At 60.5% G+C, this 17,854-nt stretch overlaps 1 protein-coding gene across 3 annotated transcripts in view; it reads left to right on the top strand.

Annotated features, from left to right (window-relative positions):
* Positions 1-13,283, top strand: part of NUMA1 (nuclear mitotic apparatus protein 1) — a 36,780-nt gene extending 23,497 nt beyond the window's left edge. For 2 of the 3 annotated variants that reach the window (XM_019530479.1, XM_019530478.1), the window contains exons 14-26: positions 240-3,848; positions 4,691-4,732; positions 6,517-6,585; positions 6,767-6,877; positions 6,977-7,195; positions 8,135-8,292; positions 8,484-8,730; positions 9,175-9,442; positions 9,727-9,863; positions 10,345-10,560; positions 10,782-10,898; positions 11,098-11,265; positions 11,910-13,283. In XM_019530479.1, coding sequence (XP_019386024.1) covers positions 240-3,848; positions 4,691-4,732; positions 6,517-6,585; positions 6,767-6,877; positions 6,977-7,195; positions 8,135-8,292; positions 8,484-8,730; positions 9,175-9,442; positions 9,727-9,863; positions 10,345-10,560; positions 10,782-10,898; positions 11,098-11,265; positions 11,910-11,945 — 5,397 coding nt within the window. In that variant the 3' untranslated portion in view covers positions 11,946-13,283. The remainder of the gene's footprint in view (positions 1-239; positions 3,849-4,690; positions 4,733-6,516; positions 6,586-6,766; positions 6,878-6,976; positions 7,196-8,134; positions 8,293-8,483; positions 8,731-9,174; positions 9,443-9,726; positions 9,864-10,344; positions 10,561-10,781; positions 10,899-11,097; positions 11,266-11,909) is intronic. The other variant, XM_019530480.1, reaches the window with a different exon arrangement.
* Positions 13,284-17,854: the final 4,571 nt, after the last annotated feature.

The raw sequence follows: 17,854 nt of genomic DNA, 5'->3' as shown, positions 1-17,854 counted from the left end.
TCTGCCGTGGTGGCTGGGTGTAATCATCTCCTGTCCCCACGCAGTGGTGGGTCCGACCCAGTCAGTGAGGCTTTCTGCCCCAGGACTTGGAAATGGTGGGAGAACTAAAGAAACTAGCTCTTGCTGCAACTGTAAGGCAGCAGAGCACTTTCCAGGCTCCCTGTTGGGCAGAAGTGTCTAGGTCTCCTCTGGAATATTACTGAATGCCATCGATGTTTCATTTCTCTCTGCTCTCTCAGCTTGAAGATCTAAAGCAGGAAGTAGCAAGCCTCACTGCTAAGGTGATGGAGCTCCAAGCCACCATCCTTCAGCTGGAGGAGGAGAAGAGCCTGCATGAGGCGAACCTCCAAACTGAACAGCAGCACTTCAAAGAGGAGAAAGCTCAGCTCATGGAGCTTATTGGCAGCCTCCAGAGCTCAGTCTCCGAGATCCACCAGGCCAAAGAGAAGCTGGAGCAGGACTCCCAAGAGCAGGAGGCACGCCTGACGACTCAGGTGAACACGCTTACTGCAGAGATCGCCAAGCTCAATGCCTTCGTCCTCCAGAAGGAGCAGGAGCTCATGAGCCTGCACCAGCAGGTGCAAGAGGAAAGAACCCAGAAGGGACAGCTAGCCAAAGACCTCCAGAAGCAAGAACAGTCTTCCAGGGAGACGATCCAGGGGCTGAGCCTCCAAGTGGACCAGCTGAGCAGCACCCTGAGGCACAATGAGGAGAAACTGCTGCACGTCACCCAGCAGATGGAAGTGACCAGCCAGGGGGAGGCCAGACAGCTGGATGCCTTGAGAGAAGAGCACGAAAAGGCCCTCCATGAGAGGGAACTGGCTGTGCTACAACTGCAGGAATTCCAGCAGGGAAAAGAGGCAGAGCTGGCAGCCTTGGCCACCCAGATGCAAACCTTGGAGAAAGCCAGAGACACCAGCCAAGCCTCTGTGCTAGACCTGCAGAGGGAGAAAGCCCAACTGGGCCAGCGAGTCCAAGACCTGGATGCCAGAGTCCTTGAGCTCACTGCAAAGTGCCAGCAGAGTGAGGTCCAGGCAGCAGCAGCCGAGTCGCTGAAAGCCCAGCTCCGAGAAGTGGAGACCAAGCTAAAAGAAGGTCAGCAGAAGCTTTTGGAGAAAGAAAAACTGGCCAAGGAAAATGCCCGGCTCCAGGAGCGGCTCCTGTTCCTGGAAGAATCAGTCCGGAACACGGAGGGGATCTTGGAGGATGAGAAAAGGAGGGCTTCTGAGACCCTCGAAGGGAACCTGGCCCGGATAAACGAGCTGGAGACTGAAATCCAGAAGCTTTTGGAGCACCGAGATCAGATGGCTCGGGAGGTGGGTGAGGAGAAAGCTAAGGGACAAGCGCTGGAAAGGCAGCTGCAGCAGCTGGGAGAGGAGTATGGGGAGAAGATGGAGACGCTGCAACGTCAACTGGTACAAATATCCTCAGTGGCCAAAGGGGATGAAGGTGCGCGTGAGCAGCTGAAGGAACAGGTAAGATCCCTGAGCAAAGACCACCAAGAGGCCTGCCGGCAGCTGCAAAAGGAGCAGGGAAAAGTGGCCGAGCTGGAGGAAAGGATCCAAGAGCAGCAGGAGAGGCTGGCGCTGGCTCAGTCGGACCTTGCTGGCTCCCTGGCACGGTTCAAGGAGAAGGAGAGTGTGGAGCAGAAGCTGAAGGCCAATCTCTCTTCTCTGCAGGAGAAGATGGCGGCTTCTGACCAGGAAACAGCCCAGCGGGTTGCCCAGCTGCAGGCAGAAGTGAGAAAAATGGCTGGGGCCCTTGAGGGGGTCACCAAGGAGCTGTCTGAGGAAAGGCTTAGGAAGACTGAGCTGGAAGTGAAAGTGAAGCGTCTCCGAGAGCAGAAGAGCAAGGACCTCACCATGGCGGAGGCCGACCTTGCCCGCGCTTCATCAGTCACAAAGGAAAAAGAACTGGAAGCAGAGAAGCTGTCTGGGGAGGTCAAGCGGCTGAATGCCAGGCTGGAAGAAACCCTGCAAGCTCACAAACATGAGTTAGCCCTGCGGGACAAGGAAGCCGAGCACCTGGCTCAGGAGGTGGAGCAAGCCAAGGCAAACCTGGCGGCGGAGAAGGCTGGCAAGGCAGAGCTGGATGTCCAACTGCAGAACACCCTCAATGAGCAGAGGACTGAGCGTGCCACACACCAGGAGGAGCTGGCTAGGTCCTTGGAGCTGATCGAGGAGAAGGAAGGGGAGCTGGAGGAGCTCCGTCTGAAAAACGTCTCTCGCGGCGAGGAGCTGAGAGACCTGCAGAAGACAGTGAACAAGCTGAAAGGGGAGCTTGCCTCCGTGGAGGCCCTGAAGGAGCGGGCGGCCAAGATGGAGAGCGAGCTGCAGGGCTTCCTGGAGGTTGCCAGAACCCGAGAGGCAGAGATCGACAGCATCAAGTCCATCGTGTACTCCAAGGAGATGTCCCTCAAAAGCCTGGAGGAGAAGATCCGGCACAGGGAGCAGGAATCCAGCTCCTGCCAAGACCTCTATCAGGAGAAACTGAAGGAGACTGAGGTGCTGAACTCGGAAGTGCAGAAACTAGAGCAGAAGTGCAGGGAGCAGCAAGACATCATCACCAGCCTGGAAAGAGCGGCTGCTGAGACCAAAGCAATGACGGCCAAACACCAGGAAGCAGAGCTGGAAGCTTTGAGGGAGATAGGGCAGCAGAAAGCAAAGGTGTCTGAGCTGGAGAAACTCCTTGAAGCCTCTAAATCAACCCAGGCTGGACAGGGGGGCACCATAGAGACCCTGAAGAAGGAGCTGCTGGAGAAGGGGAAAGAGCTGTCTCGGAGCAGAGAGGCCATCACAGCAGCAGAGAAGGAGTTGGCGTCTCTACGTTCTTCTGCTCAAGAGAAGAGCAAATCGGAGGAGAGCTGGAAAGAACAAGTGTCGCAGTGTCTCCAGGAGGTGGAGAGGAAGAACAGCCTGATTAGCAGCCTGCAGCAGGAGAGGTCCATCTTCCACCGGCAGGCGGTGGAGAAGGAAGCGGAGAGCAAGGAGCTGAAGCGCCTGATCACGGCAGAATCGGAGAAGAGCAGGAAGCTGGAGGAGCGGCTGCGGATCCTCCAGACAGAAATGGCCACCGCTGCCTCTCGTGCGGCAGAGAGGTGCTCCATCATGAAGGCTGAAGTGCAGAGCTACCAGGAAGAGACAGAGAAGCAGAAAGCATCCATCGATGCCCTGAAGAGGCAGCTGAACTCCCAAGGCGAGCGCCAGGAGGAACTCCGTGCAGAGGTGAAGGCCTGGCAGGAGAAGTACTTTCAAAAAGAACAGCTGTTGTCCCCCCTGCAGCAAGAACTCGCCAAAGCCCAAGCCCTTGTTGGGGAGCTCATGCCCATGAAACGTCTGTACCAGCAGCAGCAGGTCGAGCAGTCCTCTCTGGAAAGCAAGCACCGGGAAGAGCTGGAGCAGAGGCAGAGAGCTACCAGCACCTTGCAAGCAGAGCTCGCCAAGGCCAAACTGGAATTGGCAGAGGTCCGCAGCGTGAAAGAGAGATTCGCCGAACAAGACCGAGCAGTGCAGAGGCTGCAAGTGGAGAACGCCAGCTACCTGGAGCGTCTCGCCGTGCTCCAGCAGGCCAATGCCAGGCTGGCTGAGGAGAACAGAGGGCTCAGCGAGAAGTCCAGCCACGGGCGACAGAAGTTCGATGCTGAGCTCAGCCAGCTGAAGGAGAAGCACGCCCAAGAGCTGGAGCGCCTCAAGCTGGAGTCGGGGAAGCTGGTGGCTGGGAGCAAGCAGGAGGCTGAAGAAGCCATGAAGAAGCTGGAAGCAATGACGAACAAGTACGAGAATGCCAAAGTCAAGGTCCTTGAGGAGAGGCAGAAATTCCAGGAGGAGAGACAGAAGCTGGTGTCTCAGGTAAGTCTCCCTTGGGGCAGTTTAGCTGGATATGAGCGCCCTCAGGCTGAGGGGAGGGGGGCGTTGACGAGAAGGGAAGGGGAAACCACTTCTTGTGCAGCCTGCAGTCCTGTATGCCTACAGCCCAGTCATGCATGGTGTCCCACCAGGTCTCAGATCGTTTTCCAGAGCGGGGGAGGTTGGACTTGATCTTTCGAGGTCCCTTCCAGCCCTTAATTCCTGTGATTCACTGGAGACCCACCCACTGGGTCTCCAGGGCTCTGGATGTATGGCTCCTCTGGGCAGGACTGCACCAGAGAGCGTTAGGGTCCACTCTTAAATACACCCCCAACTGACTGTATTCAGGTCTTACTTGGGTGGGAAAAGGAACAGCTGCTTCCATGGACCCCCAGGAACCGGTGCTCCTGTCTCTGCCAAAACATTGATCCTTGCTTGGGGAACGCCTTTGAGAGACATAGGTGACCTGGCTGGGTAATTCTGCCACATGCTCAGTTGGACAGGTTAGGAGGCTGGAAAACACCATCCCTGTCCACAAGTGACCCAGCAGTGTGGTAGCTCAGGCTTTCTTTACGTTCCAGCGTGGCTGTGACTTCAGAGAGGGGCACTGGGATGACAGAGCAGGTGCTAGCACTGCACAGGGTTGAGGCCCTGCCTCTATGCATGAATTGTAGAGCCAGTGCGGTCACGTAGGTCATGGTCTTGGTCTCCCTCTCCCCTAGCGCCCGGTCAGGGCTGAGCAGAAGCCCTCTCCAAGCTCCCTCTCCCTGCCCTTAGGCATAGGCCATCTGTTTCCAGCGTGCGCTGTATTCACTGTGCCTTCCTTGCCCACCCCCTTTACGCAGGTGGAGCAGCTAGAGGTATTTCAGAAAGAACAAGCTAAGCAGGTAACGCATGCGAAGTGCCCGCTGCTTAAACGGTGACAGTGCATGACTCTAGCTGCTGCTGCTTCCCGCCACAGCTGCCGTCTCCTGTTGTGAACTGTTTGCAATGGGGACTTGGCTCTGGGTGGTCCCAGAGCGAGCCACGAGCGCTGGTTTGCTCCGAGTAACTGGCTTGGGCTCTCACCCCACTGTGGGGGGGCAGTGCCAGGGCCACATGGTCTCTAACCCAAAGCCACCAAGTCCCACGTGTCTGCCCTAACATCGCCGAAACATCTCGGCACACAGGTCAGCATGGCTTTCCTTTTCTCCTTTCCCGCTGCAGTAGCACAGCAGGAAGATAGCTGTGCAGGCTTTGTGCCCCTGGCAGCATCTGAGGGATGGGCACTGCCAGCCTGGTCCTCCCTCTTAATTGCTAGTCAGACCTGCCTTGCACCCCACCCTTCCAGAGGCTGAGCCTCAACTCTCTGGGGCTCTCCCATCCTTCAATAACAAGGCTGATGTTCCCTCCTGCAGCTGAGCTGCTATGCTAAGCTGAGTGCTCTGGTTCCAGCGAGGCACTTGATAAGGGAGCATCAACCAAGTGAGAGACCTTGGTGTAGATCCGCTCTGGAAAGTGGCCTTAAAAGCACCTCCCCTCTCAACCCCGCCTCAAGCGTCTGCTTCCTGTGTGCACCAGTGCTGCAGGGGCTGGCTGGCAGTTGCAGTCGAGGGCCTAGTGTCACCACAGTACTGTCTCTGGTGACACTTGAGTCGGAAAGGAGCCCAGCTGGCCTGAGTCCAGAGCAGGTCCCAGCACCAGCTGTCGAGAAAGAGCATGCTCCCCTGGATGGCTTTAAAGTCCCCTGTCCCAGTGTCCAAGCTCACCTACATTCCTCAAACTTCTGTTGCATGGCGTCCCCTTCTAGGGCTGTGCATATGTCAACCCTTTCTGCCCAGTCTGGGCCTTGTCAGCAAGCTTCTCGACTTGCGATCTGAAGTCAACCCCATGCCGAGCAAACCAGATTCCAATTCTAATACTGAATTCCCCAAACCTCCTCTCCAGAGGCTGGTCTGGGCCACACCAGTGAGGGTGACTATCCAGAGGGCACCAAAGACTCTCTTAATCCCTGGTTCTAGCTGCCTGTCAGGCCTCGTATGTGTATGTCACCTCCTCATGTTGACGCTTGGATAGCAAACAGTTGGCAATGGAGACAACTGCTGGAGCTTCTGGCCATGGGGGAAGATCTCTTGGGTCGTTGTGTAGTGTCTCTACATCTAACCCTCTCATTCCTCGCACTGGTTCCTCATCTCTGATCTTTATGGTTCCTCATCTCTGATCTTCATGGCTTAATGGACTTTGCTTCTAACATGACCCTGCTTTTCTCATGTAAATCAAGTGCTTGTGCCAAGAAAGACTAACAGCTATTATGAGCTTCCAGAGCCTGCTAACCCACCCCCTGGGGTGCAAGCTCCAGCACTGGGGTTGCTGGAATGAGTTCTGCGAGCGGCTGCATTCTCTGCTGGGGAAGGTTGGGACTGTAGAGGACTTGGCATCGTGGACAGCCCTGAACTCCTCCAAGTGCAGCAGGGGGCCGAGCAGGTCTCAGGGCAGTCACGGAGGACTTGGACCTGGCTCATGAGGCAGGGGGTGGCACCAGCCAACCCTCTCATCTCTAGGAGGAGGCTGGGTCCCTTTAGTAGGGAGGCATGGATGCTGTGAGGTGGATTAGCATCTGCGGTTGGCTTGCATAAAGCCCCCGGCCCTGCAGTCCCCAAGGAAATGGTATGACTGACCCCTTCCTTTCCAGGTAGAGGAGCTGAACAAAAAGGTGGCCCAGCATGAAAGAGTCACTCGCGCCCAGCAGCAGAAAGTGAAGGTAGCCGAGGCGCGGGGTGGAGGGGTGCACAGAGCCTGCTGAATCCCGGGGGCTTTTGAGCAAACTCGGGAGGTGACGGCTGACTTCTCTCACTCCTGCTGCGTGTGGGGGTGGCCAGACAGAGCTGGGCATCATCCAAGCTGGGCACCATCTTGTCTTCTCCATCTGCCTCTGACTGTAGGTGCTGGAAGGGGAGCTCCAGGAAGAGACCACTCGCCAGCAGAAGAATATCTCAGAGCTGCAGGAGCAGCTGGCCCAGAAGGAGCAGGCTGCAGAGCACTACAAGGCTCAGGTATGGAGAGCTGGCTCCCTCAGTGCCACTCCCTTTCCCCCAGGACCCTGGAGGGTTAGGATGGCTTGACTGCAGTGTGGTGCTGCTCCTTGCCCCTAGATGGAGAAGGCAAAGACTTTCTATGACGCCAAGAAGCAGCAGAACCAGGACCTGGCCGAGAAGCTGAAAGGGCTGGAGCAGCTGCAGACGGAGAACGCAGAGCTCAAGGCTGAGTCGGAGCGGCTGGCCAAGGAGCTGCAGCAGACCGTTCTGCAGGCCAAGGAGTCGGAGCTCAGCTGTAGGAATCTCAGCAGCCAGGTCCGCAGCCTGGAGGCTCAGGTATGCCCTTCTGTGTGGGGAGGCACCAGCTCCTTTCCTTCCATCTGACCTCATCAGACCCTGCTTTGGGGCATCCACTTGCCATTGCTAAGTTGTGGCTTGTGGTGCTCCTTGCTCTCCCAGCAAGCCCACAGCTAAGGAGAGGGCAGACTTCCAACCCAACATCATCCTTGTGGTGGGCAGTGGGGGGTCTCACTCTCAAGGTAGTGGGCGATGCTGTAGGTGACCAGCTTCACCTACAGTCCTACAGTGTCTTTCCTGTGCTCTGACACTCTCCACTGGGCACATGGGACATCCGGGCTGCTCGGTTCTGCCAAGCCTCTGACCAGGAGACTCCTGCAGGAGCAGTGGGCTAAGGCCTGGGGGTGGTCTGAGCCCCTGGGACCCAGTTGGCTGATGGCTGTGGGCAATGGATCCTAAGACTGAAGCAGCTTGTCCCGTGAATGCCATGCCTTAGTGGGCACCAAGCCTATGCCCACAGCGCAGAGCCAGGCTGTAATTCCTGCTCCTTCTCCAGGGCCATGAGCTGAGCAGTGCTGCACACTCTGCAGACTAAAGAACTTGACCTCTTGCCTAGAACAGACCCTAGGTGTCTCGATTCCCAGCCTTTTGTCTGCAGCCAAGAGGCCATCCTTCCCCCCTTGTTACCTGCAGTTGCTGCCACGTGCTCTAGGGAAGCACTAGCTCCACAAGAATATTGTTGCTGGAAGTTGGCCATGTCCCCTAGTTCCGCTAGTGGTGCTGGCTGGGCTGCATTTGCCCTCTAAGCTCATGGGAGCAGGACCTGGCTGGATCTGCTCTGTCCTAGAGTGTCCCCATGGCCTAGAGGGGTGGACAGGAGGGGGGGTCCTACTGCACTTGAGCTGTGTGTCCAGTGAGGCTCACAAACCGTGCTCCATTCCCATGCAGCCTGTCTCACTGCCCCTCCCGCCCTGCCAGGTGGAGTTTGCAGATCGCCAGCTCCGGGAGCTGGGCAAGTCCCAAGTGGCTGCAGACTCCCTGAAGAGCCGAGACCCCTTCAGTCAGCACCCCGGTGACATCAGCACCGACAGTCTGGACCTGAGCAGCGATGAGTTGCAGCCGCTCAACTCCACCAGGTACCTGGGGAGCAGGGATCCCGGGGGACTCTGACTGGGGGAGGGCATTGGCTGTGCTGATCTGTCATTGGGGTCCCCTACCTCCCACAAGCCATGCCAGTGGTTCTCTGCTCCCCACTAAATCCAGGTTGGGTGCCCCCGCCCTGCCCAGGCCGGGGGCTGCCACATCACGCTGTGTTCCCTCCCTGTAGGAAACCGGGCCGCTCCAAGTCAGAGACCTCCGCTGTGCCCGACAGCGCCGAATCGATCACGTCCCAGCGCCTGCCGCGGAAGGTGGAGTCCCTGGAGAGCCTCTACTTCACACCCATCCCCAGCCGCACCCAGTCCAAGCTGGAGAGCAGCCTGGGCTCCCTGGGTGACCTGTCACTCGACTCTGGCTGCAAAACCCGCTCGGCGCGCCGGCGCACCACGCAGATCATCAATATCACCATGAGGAAGGTAACACGGGCCAGAGGCACCCCAGGTTCACACCCCCGGCAGCACCAGGAAGGATTTCTTTGGTGTTCCCTGACCTTCTTGCTTCAAAAGCTGGCTCAGGACCCGGCACCATAGGCCCCCTCCAGGATGCTGAGCCCTCCCTGCAGGCAGTCCCGTGCCAAAGAACCCCTGGGATGTCTGGCACGTGGGAGGGCAGCAGAGGAGCACCAGTTGCACAGGGTGTCTGCCTCACACTGACCACCCTGGGGGACGGTGGTTTCTGCTCCCTTCCTGTCAACCAACTCCCATGTACTGAGGCATCCGCTGTCCCAGCCCGCAGTGAGCTGGAGAGGCGGCTGGGTCGGCCAAGATTTGGTTGCCTACCTGAGGTTAAGTGGGTCTGCCGTTTGGCAGGGGTCACACTCTGGCTGGCCTCCTGTTCTAACCCCTGGCTTCCCCCTGCAGAAGGAACCCGACAGCGCTGCCGACACGTCTTTCTACAGCCTCCGGTCAGAGCTGTCCCAGAAGAGCCCCCTGGCCAAGGGCAGGCTGCGCTCGGGGGTCTCCACCCGCTCGCTCACCAGCTGCCCCTCTCGGGAATCCCTCGCCAAGCCAGAAGCCACCTCCCCTGAAGAGACCCCGGGCAACTCTGCGCTGCTCAGCCTGCCTGGCTACCGGCCTGCCACCCGCAGCTCCCTGCGCCACTCTCAGGCGGGCAGCAGCACCAGTCTCGGTGAGCTTGGGCTCCATGGGGGGGTTGAAATGCTTGGCTAGCGGCCTACGAATGTGGCACTGAGGTGGAGGCTCAGCCCAGGCCATGGTGTAGGTCTGTCTGAGGGGCAGCTTGGAAGTGGCTGCATGGGGTCAGGGTTCCCTGGCAAAGCCATGTGGAGAGGATTTTTGTAGTGTGTGGGTGGTAGCATTGTGGCCTGTGGGAGCTGGCGAAGGCCCGGGGTGGAAGTCCCACCTCTGCGCCAGGGCCTCGGGCGTGCTGATGCTTCCTGCTCTGGTTTGCAGGCCGGAGCAGCCTCTACCTGGGCACGTGCCAAGACGAACCAGAGCAGCTGGATGACTGGAACCGCATCGCCGAGCTGCAGCAGCGCAACAGGGTGTGTCCTCCCCACCTGAAGACCTGCTACCCCTTGGAGACGAGGGTAAGAGCCGGGGAGACCTGGGGAAGCACAAGCTGCTTACCTGCCCGACCTGATCATCCTCTGCTCTAGGGCCAGGCGAGGCTGCTCAACTCCTGGCAGTTTCCCTGCAGCTCCTGGGTTTGAGGACTTCCATGCAGTGGTCTGGTAACAGGCTGAAGCCACAAGGAGCTGCCCATCCTGGATCTAGTGAGGGTTCCCCGCAGTTGCTCATGGCTTTCAGCTTTGTTCTTCCAGGCCATGTCCACTTCAGTGTCTGCTTCTCCAGCTGGGATCCCTTCCTGTAGCACCCTGTCCATCTTCCCTTCCCTCTGTGGGACAGAGAAGCCATAGACTGCTTTAGCAACAGTATCCAGCCCCCTGGGGGGGACGGTAGCGAAGATGGCTTCTTTGATGCCCAACGTGCACAGATGCTGCGGTGACAGGCCTGTGCACCCTCAGGCTGCCCCTCACTTATTTCCTCCACGCCTGCGTGTTTTTGCAGCCCTCCAGCTCCTTGACGGCCATCACAGACGAGGATGTGAAAACAGGCGACCCACAGGAGACGCTGCGCCGGGCCAGCATGCAGCCCTCGCAGATCGCCGAGGCCATGGGCCCCCGCCACAGTACGCTCGGCACCAGCTGGCGGGGAGGCATCACCACCCGGCAGCAGAGAAAGCGGCTCTCGGGCGAGTCTCACCAGGGCCCAGACACCCCTGAGGTGAGACCAGCGGAGCCTGGGGCACGGAGCTGCAAGTGCTACATGCAGCCTTTGCTCCTGCACCTCTGCTGGATCTTGCCAGCCCCCTCCATTGCCTCCGCTGCTGTCTGCCCCACATGTGCATGCTTCTAGTGGATATGTGTGGGCACTGACTCGCTAGGTGGGTGGGCAGGGAGAGGGGACTTACCTCCCTGGTCCTCAATCCCTCCTTCTCTCCGTAGTCCAAGAAGTCAACCAGCTGCTTCCCGCGTCCTCAGACCCCCAAGGACCGCAACGAAGAGCGCAAGCGCAGCACCCAGGGCAGCAAAAAGAGTGAGTTGCAGGGAGCCAGCAAGCAGGTGAGTGCCTAGTCTGCCAGGTGCCGGGCTGGCTTGCCTGGCAGAGATGTATCTGAGTGGTCAGGATCGGGGCTGGGTGCGCTGCTCCAGCTCCTGCCCCACTGCTCTCCTGCTGGGGAGTGAGGAGGCTTTGCAGGCACTAGGAAGCGGGGCCGGCAGTGCCGTGCTAAGCATGGAGGCCTCCTCTCTGCCCCTGCAGTCGGAGAGGCGCCAGTCCATGGCATTCAGCATCCTGAACACACCCAAGAAGCTGGGGAGCAGCTTGCTGCGCCGTGGGGCCAACCGGAAAACCACTCCCAAGAACTCCCCGCATGGCAGCACCCGGCGCTCCCCCCGCATTGCCACGGCCAAGTCACCCAAGGGCAAGGTATGGGGACCCCGGAGCTGGGCAGGGTGGGGTAGGGTGGCCTGTGTCAGCACCACCATTGGGCGCCTGTTCCCCTGCACTGCCCCCAGTTAGGGACTTTTCAGTCACCAGCCTGAGCTCCTGTGCTCCCCAAGCCCGAGGAGGGCTGCCACGAGCCCTGTTCCAGGCCATCCCTGCGTGCAGGATTGCTGTGCTCCTCCTTGAGGGGAAGAAGAGGTTTGTCTTAACCGGAGGGATACGGTAATTTGGGGGCTTCAGGCATTCCCTGGGGGCCCCTGGCTTGAGGCAGCATGTAGTCAGCCGGAGGCCAGGTCATGCAGCGGCATCCCTGGGGCCCCTACTACTGTGTCCCCCTTCCTCCCGCTTCCCAGTTCTCGGGCCTGCCCTGGGGAAGCTGAAGGGTGGCAGCAAGGCCCTGCGGCTGGGCCTGGCTCAGAGACGTGAAGCTGGTCCCTGCGCGCTGCACCTCTGCTGGGTGCAGAGGCCTTCAGGGAGGCACCTGGAGAGGCTGAGATGTGCCAGGTCTGGCTGCAAGTGCTGTGGGACGCACGAGCTCCCCTCACTTCAGCCACCTCCTGGCCCTGCTGGGCCTGCAGCAACTCCCGCCCTCGCCAGCAGGTCTAAGCAGCCTCTCTCTCCCTCAGGCCAACCACAAGTCGCTTAAGGACATGAAATTCTAAGCGCACTCCTGGCTGCGCTGCCTGCCTGGGCAGAGGCTGCCCTGGGCACTTTCACCTCCAGCCTGTCGCCAGCCGCCTTCCATCTCGCCGCCACTGCCCTCTCTCCCTCCCTGCTCAAAAGCCACCAGCAGGGCTGCCCCGATGGACGCTGCCGGAGGAGAGGAGGGGGACGGAGGGGCCTGGACTCCAGCTGTGACAAGTGCCCAGACACTGCCCCTGCACTGAAGTCATGCCAGGCAGGTACCGTCCCACGTGCCTGAGCAGAGTCTGTGGGGAGCGCCCCAGCTCCCTGCGATGTGGAGGGGGCTGTGGAGGTGTTGGCACCTCAACTCCCTTCTCCGGCCGTCGGAGGATGCAGCGTGCCTGGCGTGCAGAGCAGAGGCCAGCAGTGGGCACCGCTGCCCTGTGTGGCCCAGTTCTCCTAGCTCCTCCCCCCATCAGAACCCAGTTTGCCTGCCACGGGACGTGGCTTTCCCAGCAGGGCTGCCTTGTATCCCCTACGGCCCTGCTTGCGGTGCTGGGGGCAGCGCTTGTACAGAGCCCGGGAGCCAGCAGGCTGCCACGCGCTGGCCCTGGCACTAGTATCATGTACGTACTAATTCCTTATCATGAACATATCTCCAGTGTGCACTTGGGCCTCGCTTGCCTGGCAGCTTCTCGCAGGGCCCGTAGCGGGGGCTCCCTGCTCCGTAGTAGCTCCTCACTCGGCCTCCCCTGCCCAGACCCATCTCCTCAAGCGCTGGAGGGAGCCGGGTCTTCCCTGCGTCGACATGAAGCGCACAGGGCTGACCAGAGCCACGTCCCTAGGGCAGGCCACTGCCATGTGGGCTGTGGCCATGGGGCATCTCCCTCCACAGCAACTTCTCGTGGCCTGGCAGCCCCAGAAGTGCCTGCAGCGGATCCAGACGGGCAGCCCTGTGGCAGGGCTGCTGGCTGTGTGCAACTTGCCTGGCCCTAGGGGCACCAGGATTGTGACCTTAATGGGACAGGAGAGCAGGAGCAGTAGAGCCCTGGTATCCCCGCAGGGACCCTCACATCTCTCGGTGTAAGTAGGGTTCGGTGGCTATGCCTCGGCTCCCTGCCCTGCCTGCAGGTACGAGCCATGCCAGGAAGGTGCCCCTCATTTCCTTGACCCAAAGCTGCAGCATCCCCTGTCCTTGTGTCTCTCACAAGCAGCGGCTTCTCCAGCCCCCAGCGGGGGTGTGGCAAGGGCAGGGAGAGGCACCTGCAGAAGGGACCCCTCTGGGCAGCCCCCCAGCCCCTGCCTCCTTGGCCCAGCCAGCAACAAAACGTTTTTAAATGTTTCTACTCTGTAAATAAACTGTATTTTTCTCCTGAGGCCTCATCTCTGCACTGCTTTGCAGCCAGCTCCACCTTCCTCCCCGGGGCCCCCTGCTCAGGGCGTTGGCACAGCGGAGCGCTGGCCCCAGGCTTCAGGGCTCATGGCAGCCCAAGGAGCCGGCACACGTTTGAACAGGAGAGCCTGGGGGAGCTCGTCCAGCTGCACCATGTGCCAGTTGTGCCTCCGCACTCCCGGAAGGGCCAGCTGCGTTCACCTACCCCCCTGCCCTGGGGCAGAGGATGGTGCAGCACTGGGGCAGCTGCAGTGGTGGTGGGGGGGTGCAGGTTTGAATAGCTGCTCTGTGCCTATAACCCTGTGTCGCCTCTCTTCCCCTCCTGCAGCACCACCTGTGCACACCCCCGTCCTGCCCTGGGGCACATCACCAACCAGACAAACCCAGCCTGGGTCCCAGCATGTCTGGTCCCAGCAGGGCCTGGACCTCTCGGCTGCTTTCCAAACTCCTTGCTGGGTCTGTACCCCTGGAGCAGCCCCAGCTTGGCGTTGCCACCAGCACGACCCCAGCAGAGGAGCGTGGCTGGAGCTGAGACGTGCGTGGCAGGGAGGTCCTAGGCTTTTTCTGCCCCGAGACACTTGGTACGAGGCAGGAGGGAATTTGCCATGGGAAGGGTCTTTATTGAGCTGTCCCCTAAGGGGAAAGAGGTGGCGCCTGCCCCTGGCTTCAGCCCCTAATTGCACGGCCTGTCACCCGGCTGCTCTGCTGCCCAGGGACGAGGGGACCTGGAAGAGTCAGAAGCGCAAGTGCTTCTTGCGGCCCAGTGCGCAAGGCTTTCCAGCCACCCCCATCCACCTGCCAGCTGGGCTGGTCTGGGGCTGTGGGCCCAGGGCCATTAGGTGCACAAGGAGCCTTGTCTGGCTGCCGCGTGAAGGGGCATGCTGGAAGCGGCACAGGGCCAGGGCTCTACCCAGTCCTGTCCAGTGCCATCGGGGTGCAGTATCTCGACCAGCCAGCACACGAGCGTCCTGTCTGGGAAGGCGCTCTTCGTCTCGCATGACATGGAGTAGTTTGCCCCTGCAAGGGGGGGCAGAAGTAGGTGTGGGGCTCTCTGCTGGGGGTTGCAGCGCTGGAGCAGGGGGTGGGTGTCAGTGAGGTGGGGCTGGGGGTGCACTTACCCAGGGCAGGTCTTGGGAGCGGTTTGAGGGGGTAGATGATCTCCGGGAGCAGCTTGGAGCTCGCGTCTGAGGGCAGAGAGCGGCTGGTGAAGCGGGGAAGGGGATCTGGGACTGGGCACTGCCCTGCCTGGCTCCTGGGGTAGGGCCCTGGCTGTACAGGCAAGGAAACTGAGGCATGGCATGGGCAGGGGCCAGACTCAGCCCAGGTGCTCCACCTGGGATCCCCACCCCTGGCTGGGCAGGCTCTGGCCACAGCCTCACCCCAACCTGCCCGCGCCTCACCTGTGTGGCGGAGCTGGATGCAGCCGCAGAGCAGGACGAGGGGGAGCTGCGCGCCCGCTCTCCTGGGACCTGCAACCAGAAGAGGAGGCAACGCTGAGCCTGGTAGGGGGCGGGGGGAGAGGGAGCTGGGCGGGGGGTAAACTGTCCCTTCACCATGCCTCAGTTTTCCCACCTGTGCAGCAGACAGAGGGGTCTTCCCTGTACCTGCAAAGCCCTCTAGCTGTTCCCCAGTCCCACCACATCCCCCACAGCTGCCTATCCTCCCTCTCCCCCAGTTCTCCTGCATCTGGAAGGGGGCTTGGACCCCCCTCCCATGCCAGCAGCAACCCTAGCGCAGCAAGGCAGGGCCGGGGGCAGCCCCTGTGTCCAGGGGCCCTACCTGCCGCCGGGCCTGGGCTGCACATCCTGCCAGCTGGCTCCAGGCTTTGGAGGTGGCATCTTATAGAGCCGAGGCCCTGCCTAGCCGGAGCTGACTTGCAGACACTGGACCAAGGGGAACCCCGGCAGCCTGGGGGCTGTGAGGGATGTGGCAAGTTGCCTTCACAGGTCCGAAAGTTGGAAAATGCATCAGTGCTGGCACCTGCTGAGCTGGGCAGGGTGAGGACGGAGTGGGGGCCGCCTGGCCAGGGCTGAGGGCACAAGGGTAGGGTGGCGGGGAGAAGTCGTGGCAAGGGGCCAAAGCCTGGGGAGCTGAGTGCTGCTGTGTTGCCAAGCAAAATGAGCCCAGCTGCACTGGACTGGGAGCCCCAATGCAGGCCACGGAGGGGCCTCAACCTCCCTGCAACTGCTGCCCTGCACAGCCTTGGTCATGTCCCTCCCCATGATTTCCTTGGGCCCATCTCTGCCTGGGGGGATGAGGTGGGCAGGGCGCCCATCCTCCTCCCCATATGGGCACCATGTCACCCTGACCCAGCCCCACCTCAGGCCCAGTCCTTGCCCCTCCTCCAAGTCCCTCCCTATAGTGTCAGTGGGGAGCAGCCTCGCTGGCCCCTGATGGAGGCAGGGCCCCATGCACCCCTCTGTGCGAGCGGCTGAAGGGAACGCCAGGGCCATCATGTCCTCCAGGCCCCGGCCCGTGTCTCCACAAGACGTTCTCCTGTGGGTACGGGGACTGCATAAAATCACTGTGCAGGGGAGAGAAGAGTCAGACACAGAGTCACAACTTCTGGGGGGTTTTTTTGTAAATATATATCTCTGTCTCTGTATCTAAAGAGATACGGATATAACGGTCACATATAGATGCACACACCTAGTCACTGCATTCGTACCCCGCCATGGGAACCCGTGCACCCATTACATACAACCCTCACACCTGCCGAACAGTGCTCCCACGCACCCATCCGCAAGGCATTATCTCCCTTAAAAACCCTTGTCTCTTACTCCTGTCCCCGAATCCAGGGTTTAAAACTCGGTTCATTTGCCGTTGCTTTTGCTGGAGGACCTGCAGCTGCTGTTGCCCTCATCGTCGTCCTCCGATCCGGTTGTCTCGAGGTCCTCTTTGCTGGCGCTCTCCATTTCCCCGCTGCAGGGTCGTGAAAGACCCTGAGCCGAGTGTCCCTCTGCCAGGTGGGTTTGGCTGCGTCCTCGCTGCTGCCAATTTGTGGTAGTGGGCCTCGCACTCGCTCGGAGCCACTGGGGTGCAGTCTACCCCCTCGAGGTCCACGGGTGTGCTTGTCAGGAGGTGGCTGCACCTCCACGGGGTGCTCCTCACGCACCACGTGACCTGGTCGAAGCGGGCGGACGAGCTCCCCTGGTGTTTCGGCAGATGTCCGCATAGCGCCGTCTCTGGTCAGCGGTCTGAGCCCTGTTGCTGCTTCGCAGAGCCGCTTTACCTTCTTCCACACCTCCTTACAGGAGGTGCCGCTAGTCTCCTTGGCAGATTGCCCTTGGGCAGCTGGGTCTCCCCAGTTGCCCTTCTCTACATCTCTGGGCCTCAGTGGGAGGGCTCGGTGGGCTATCCACCAGTTCAGGTCTCTGCGGTCTTTTATATGTTTCCTCATGCCGTGACAAGCATCGCCCCGGAGCAAGCCCACGATGCATCTCACCGCCTCCTGCATCTTCTTGTGGCTGGCCGTGGTTGTGTGGCCTGCACGCTGCAGCCTGTGCCCACTGCACGGCTCGACCAGGGTTGTGTGGCTCCCCAGCGGGTTCGCGAGCCAGTCGGACCGTTGGTCAGCATGAAAACCCCCTGCTGTCTCAGGAGGGGTCCTGCAAAATATCTCACGAGCCCGACTGTGTTGGACCGTGCACCTGGCGCCAGTTTGCAGCTCCAGGTCGCGTACGTTGCCCACAGGAACAGGAGGATGTCTGGCATGCCCCTTTCCCCCAGCCCGTTTCGTCTTGTGCAGGGTCTTCCTAGCTGCCTTCGCCCATGTGGATCCCCGCAAGAAAATGCACGTGGCTCCCTGGATCCTGTGGGTGAACTGCTCGGATGTGGGCAGGACCTGGGCCGTGTCCAAAGCACCAGCACGACGCTGCCTCCACAAGTGCCAGTCACCCCCCAGAGAGAGGCAGTGCAAGTGCTGCGGACCCAGCTTCTGCTTTCTCTTCACCTCTGACATTTCCCATGTTTTCTTGCCACTCAGCTCAGGATTGAAGACCCAGCCCCTGCACCCCGCTGCCCTCGGGCTTACTCCTGGATGCACGGGTACCAGCCAGGGCAGCCATGCCAGGAAGGTGCCCATGGTTCCCTTGACCCAAAGCTGCAGCATCCCCTATCCTCCTCATGTCTGTCCCACGAGTGGTGGCTTCACCCCCGGTGGGGGAGTGCAGAGGGGACCCAGACCTTGCCCCCCGCTCCCTGTGCCTGTGCTCCTTTCTCCGGCAGTGGCCCCTGCTCAGGTGTTGGCACAGCGGAGCGCTGGTCCTGGGCTTCAGGGCTCACGGCAACCCAAGGAGCCCGCACCTGTTTGAATGGGGGAAGCTTGTCCAGCTGCAGCATGTGCCTGCTGTGCCCCCATCCTCCCCCATTCGCCCACCCTCCTGCCCCATTCCCCTCCTGCAGCACAGCCTGTGCACACCCCTGTCCTGCCCCGGGGCACAGCGCCACCCAAACACACTGGAGCCCAGGCTGGGTTCATCTGGTCCCAGCCGAGCCCGCGACCCGCTTTGGCTGCTTTCCAAGCTCCGCACTGTGCCTGCGTCCCTGGAGCAG

This window comes from Crocodylus porosus, unplaced genomic scaffold (genome assembly GCF_001723895.1).
Source record: "Crocodylus porosus isolate Cpor-Errol unplaced genomic scaffold, CroPor_comp1, whole genome shotgun sequence".
Lineage (NCBI taxonomy): Eukaryota > Metazoa > Chordata > Crocodylia > Crocodylidae > Crocodylus > Crocodylus porosus.
Note: the sequence above shows the minus strand (reverse complement) of the source record. Positions and strands in the feature narration are given on the sequence as shown.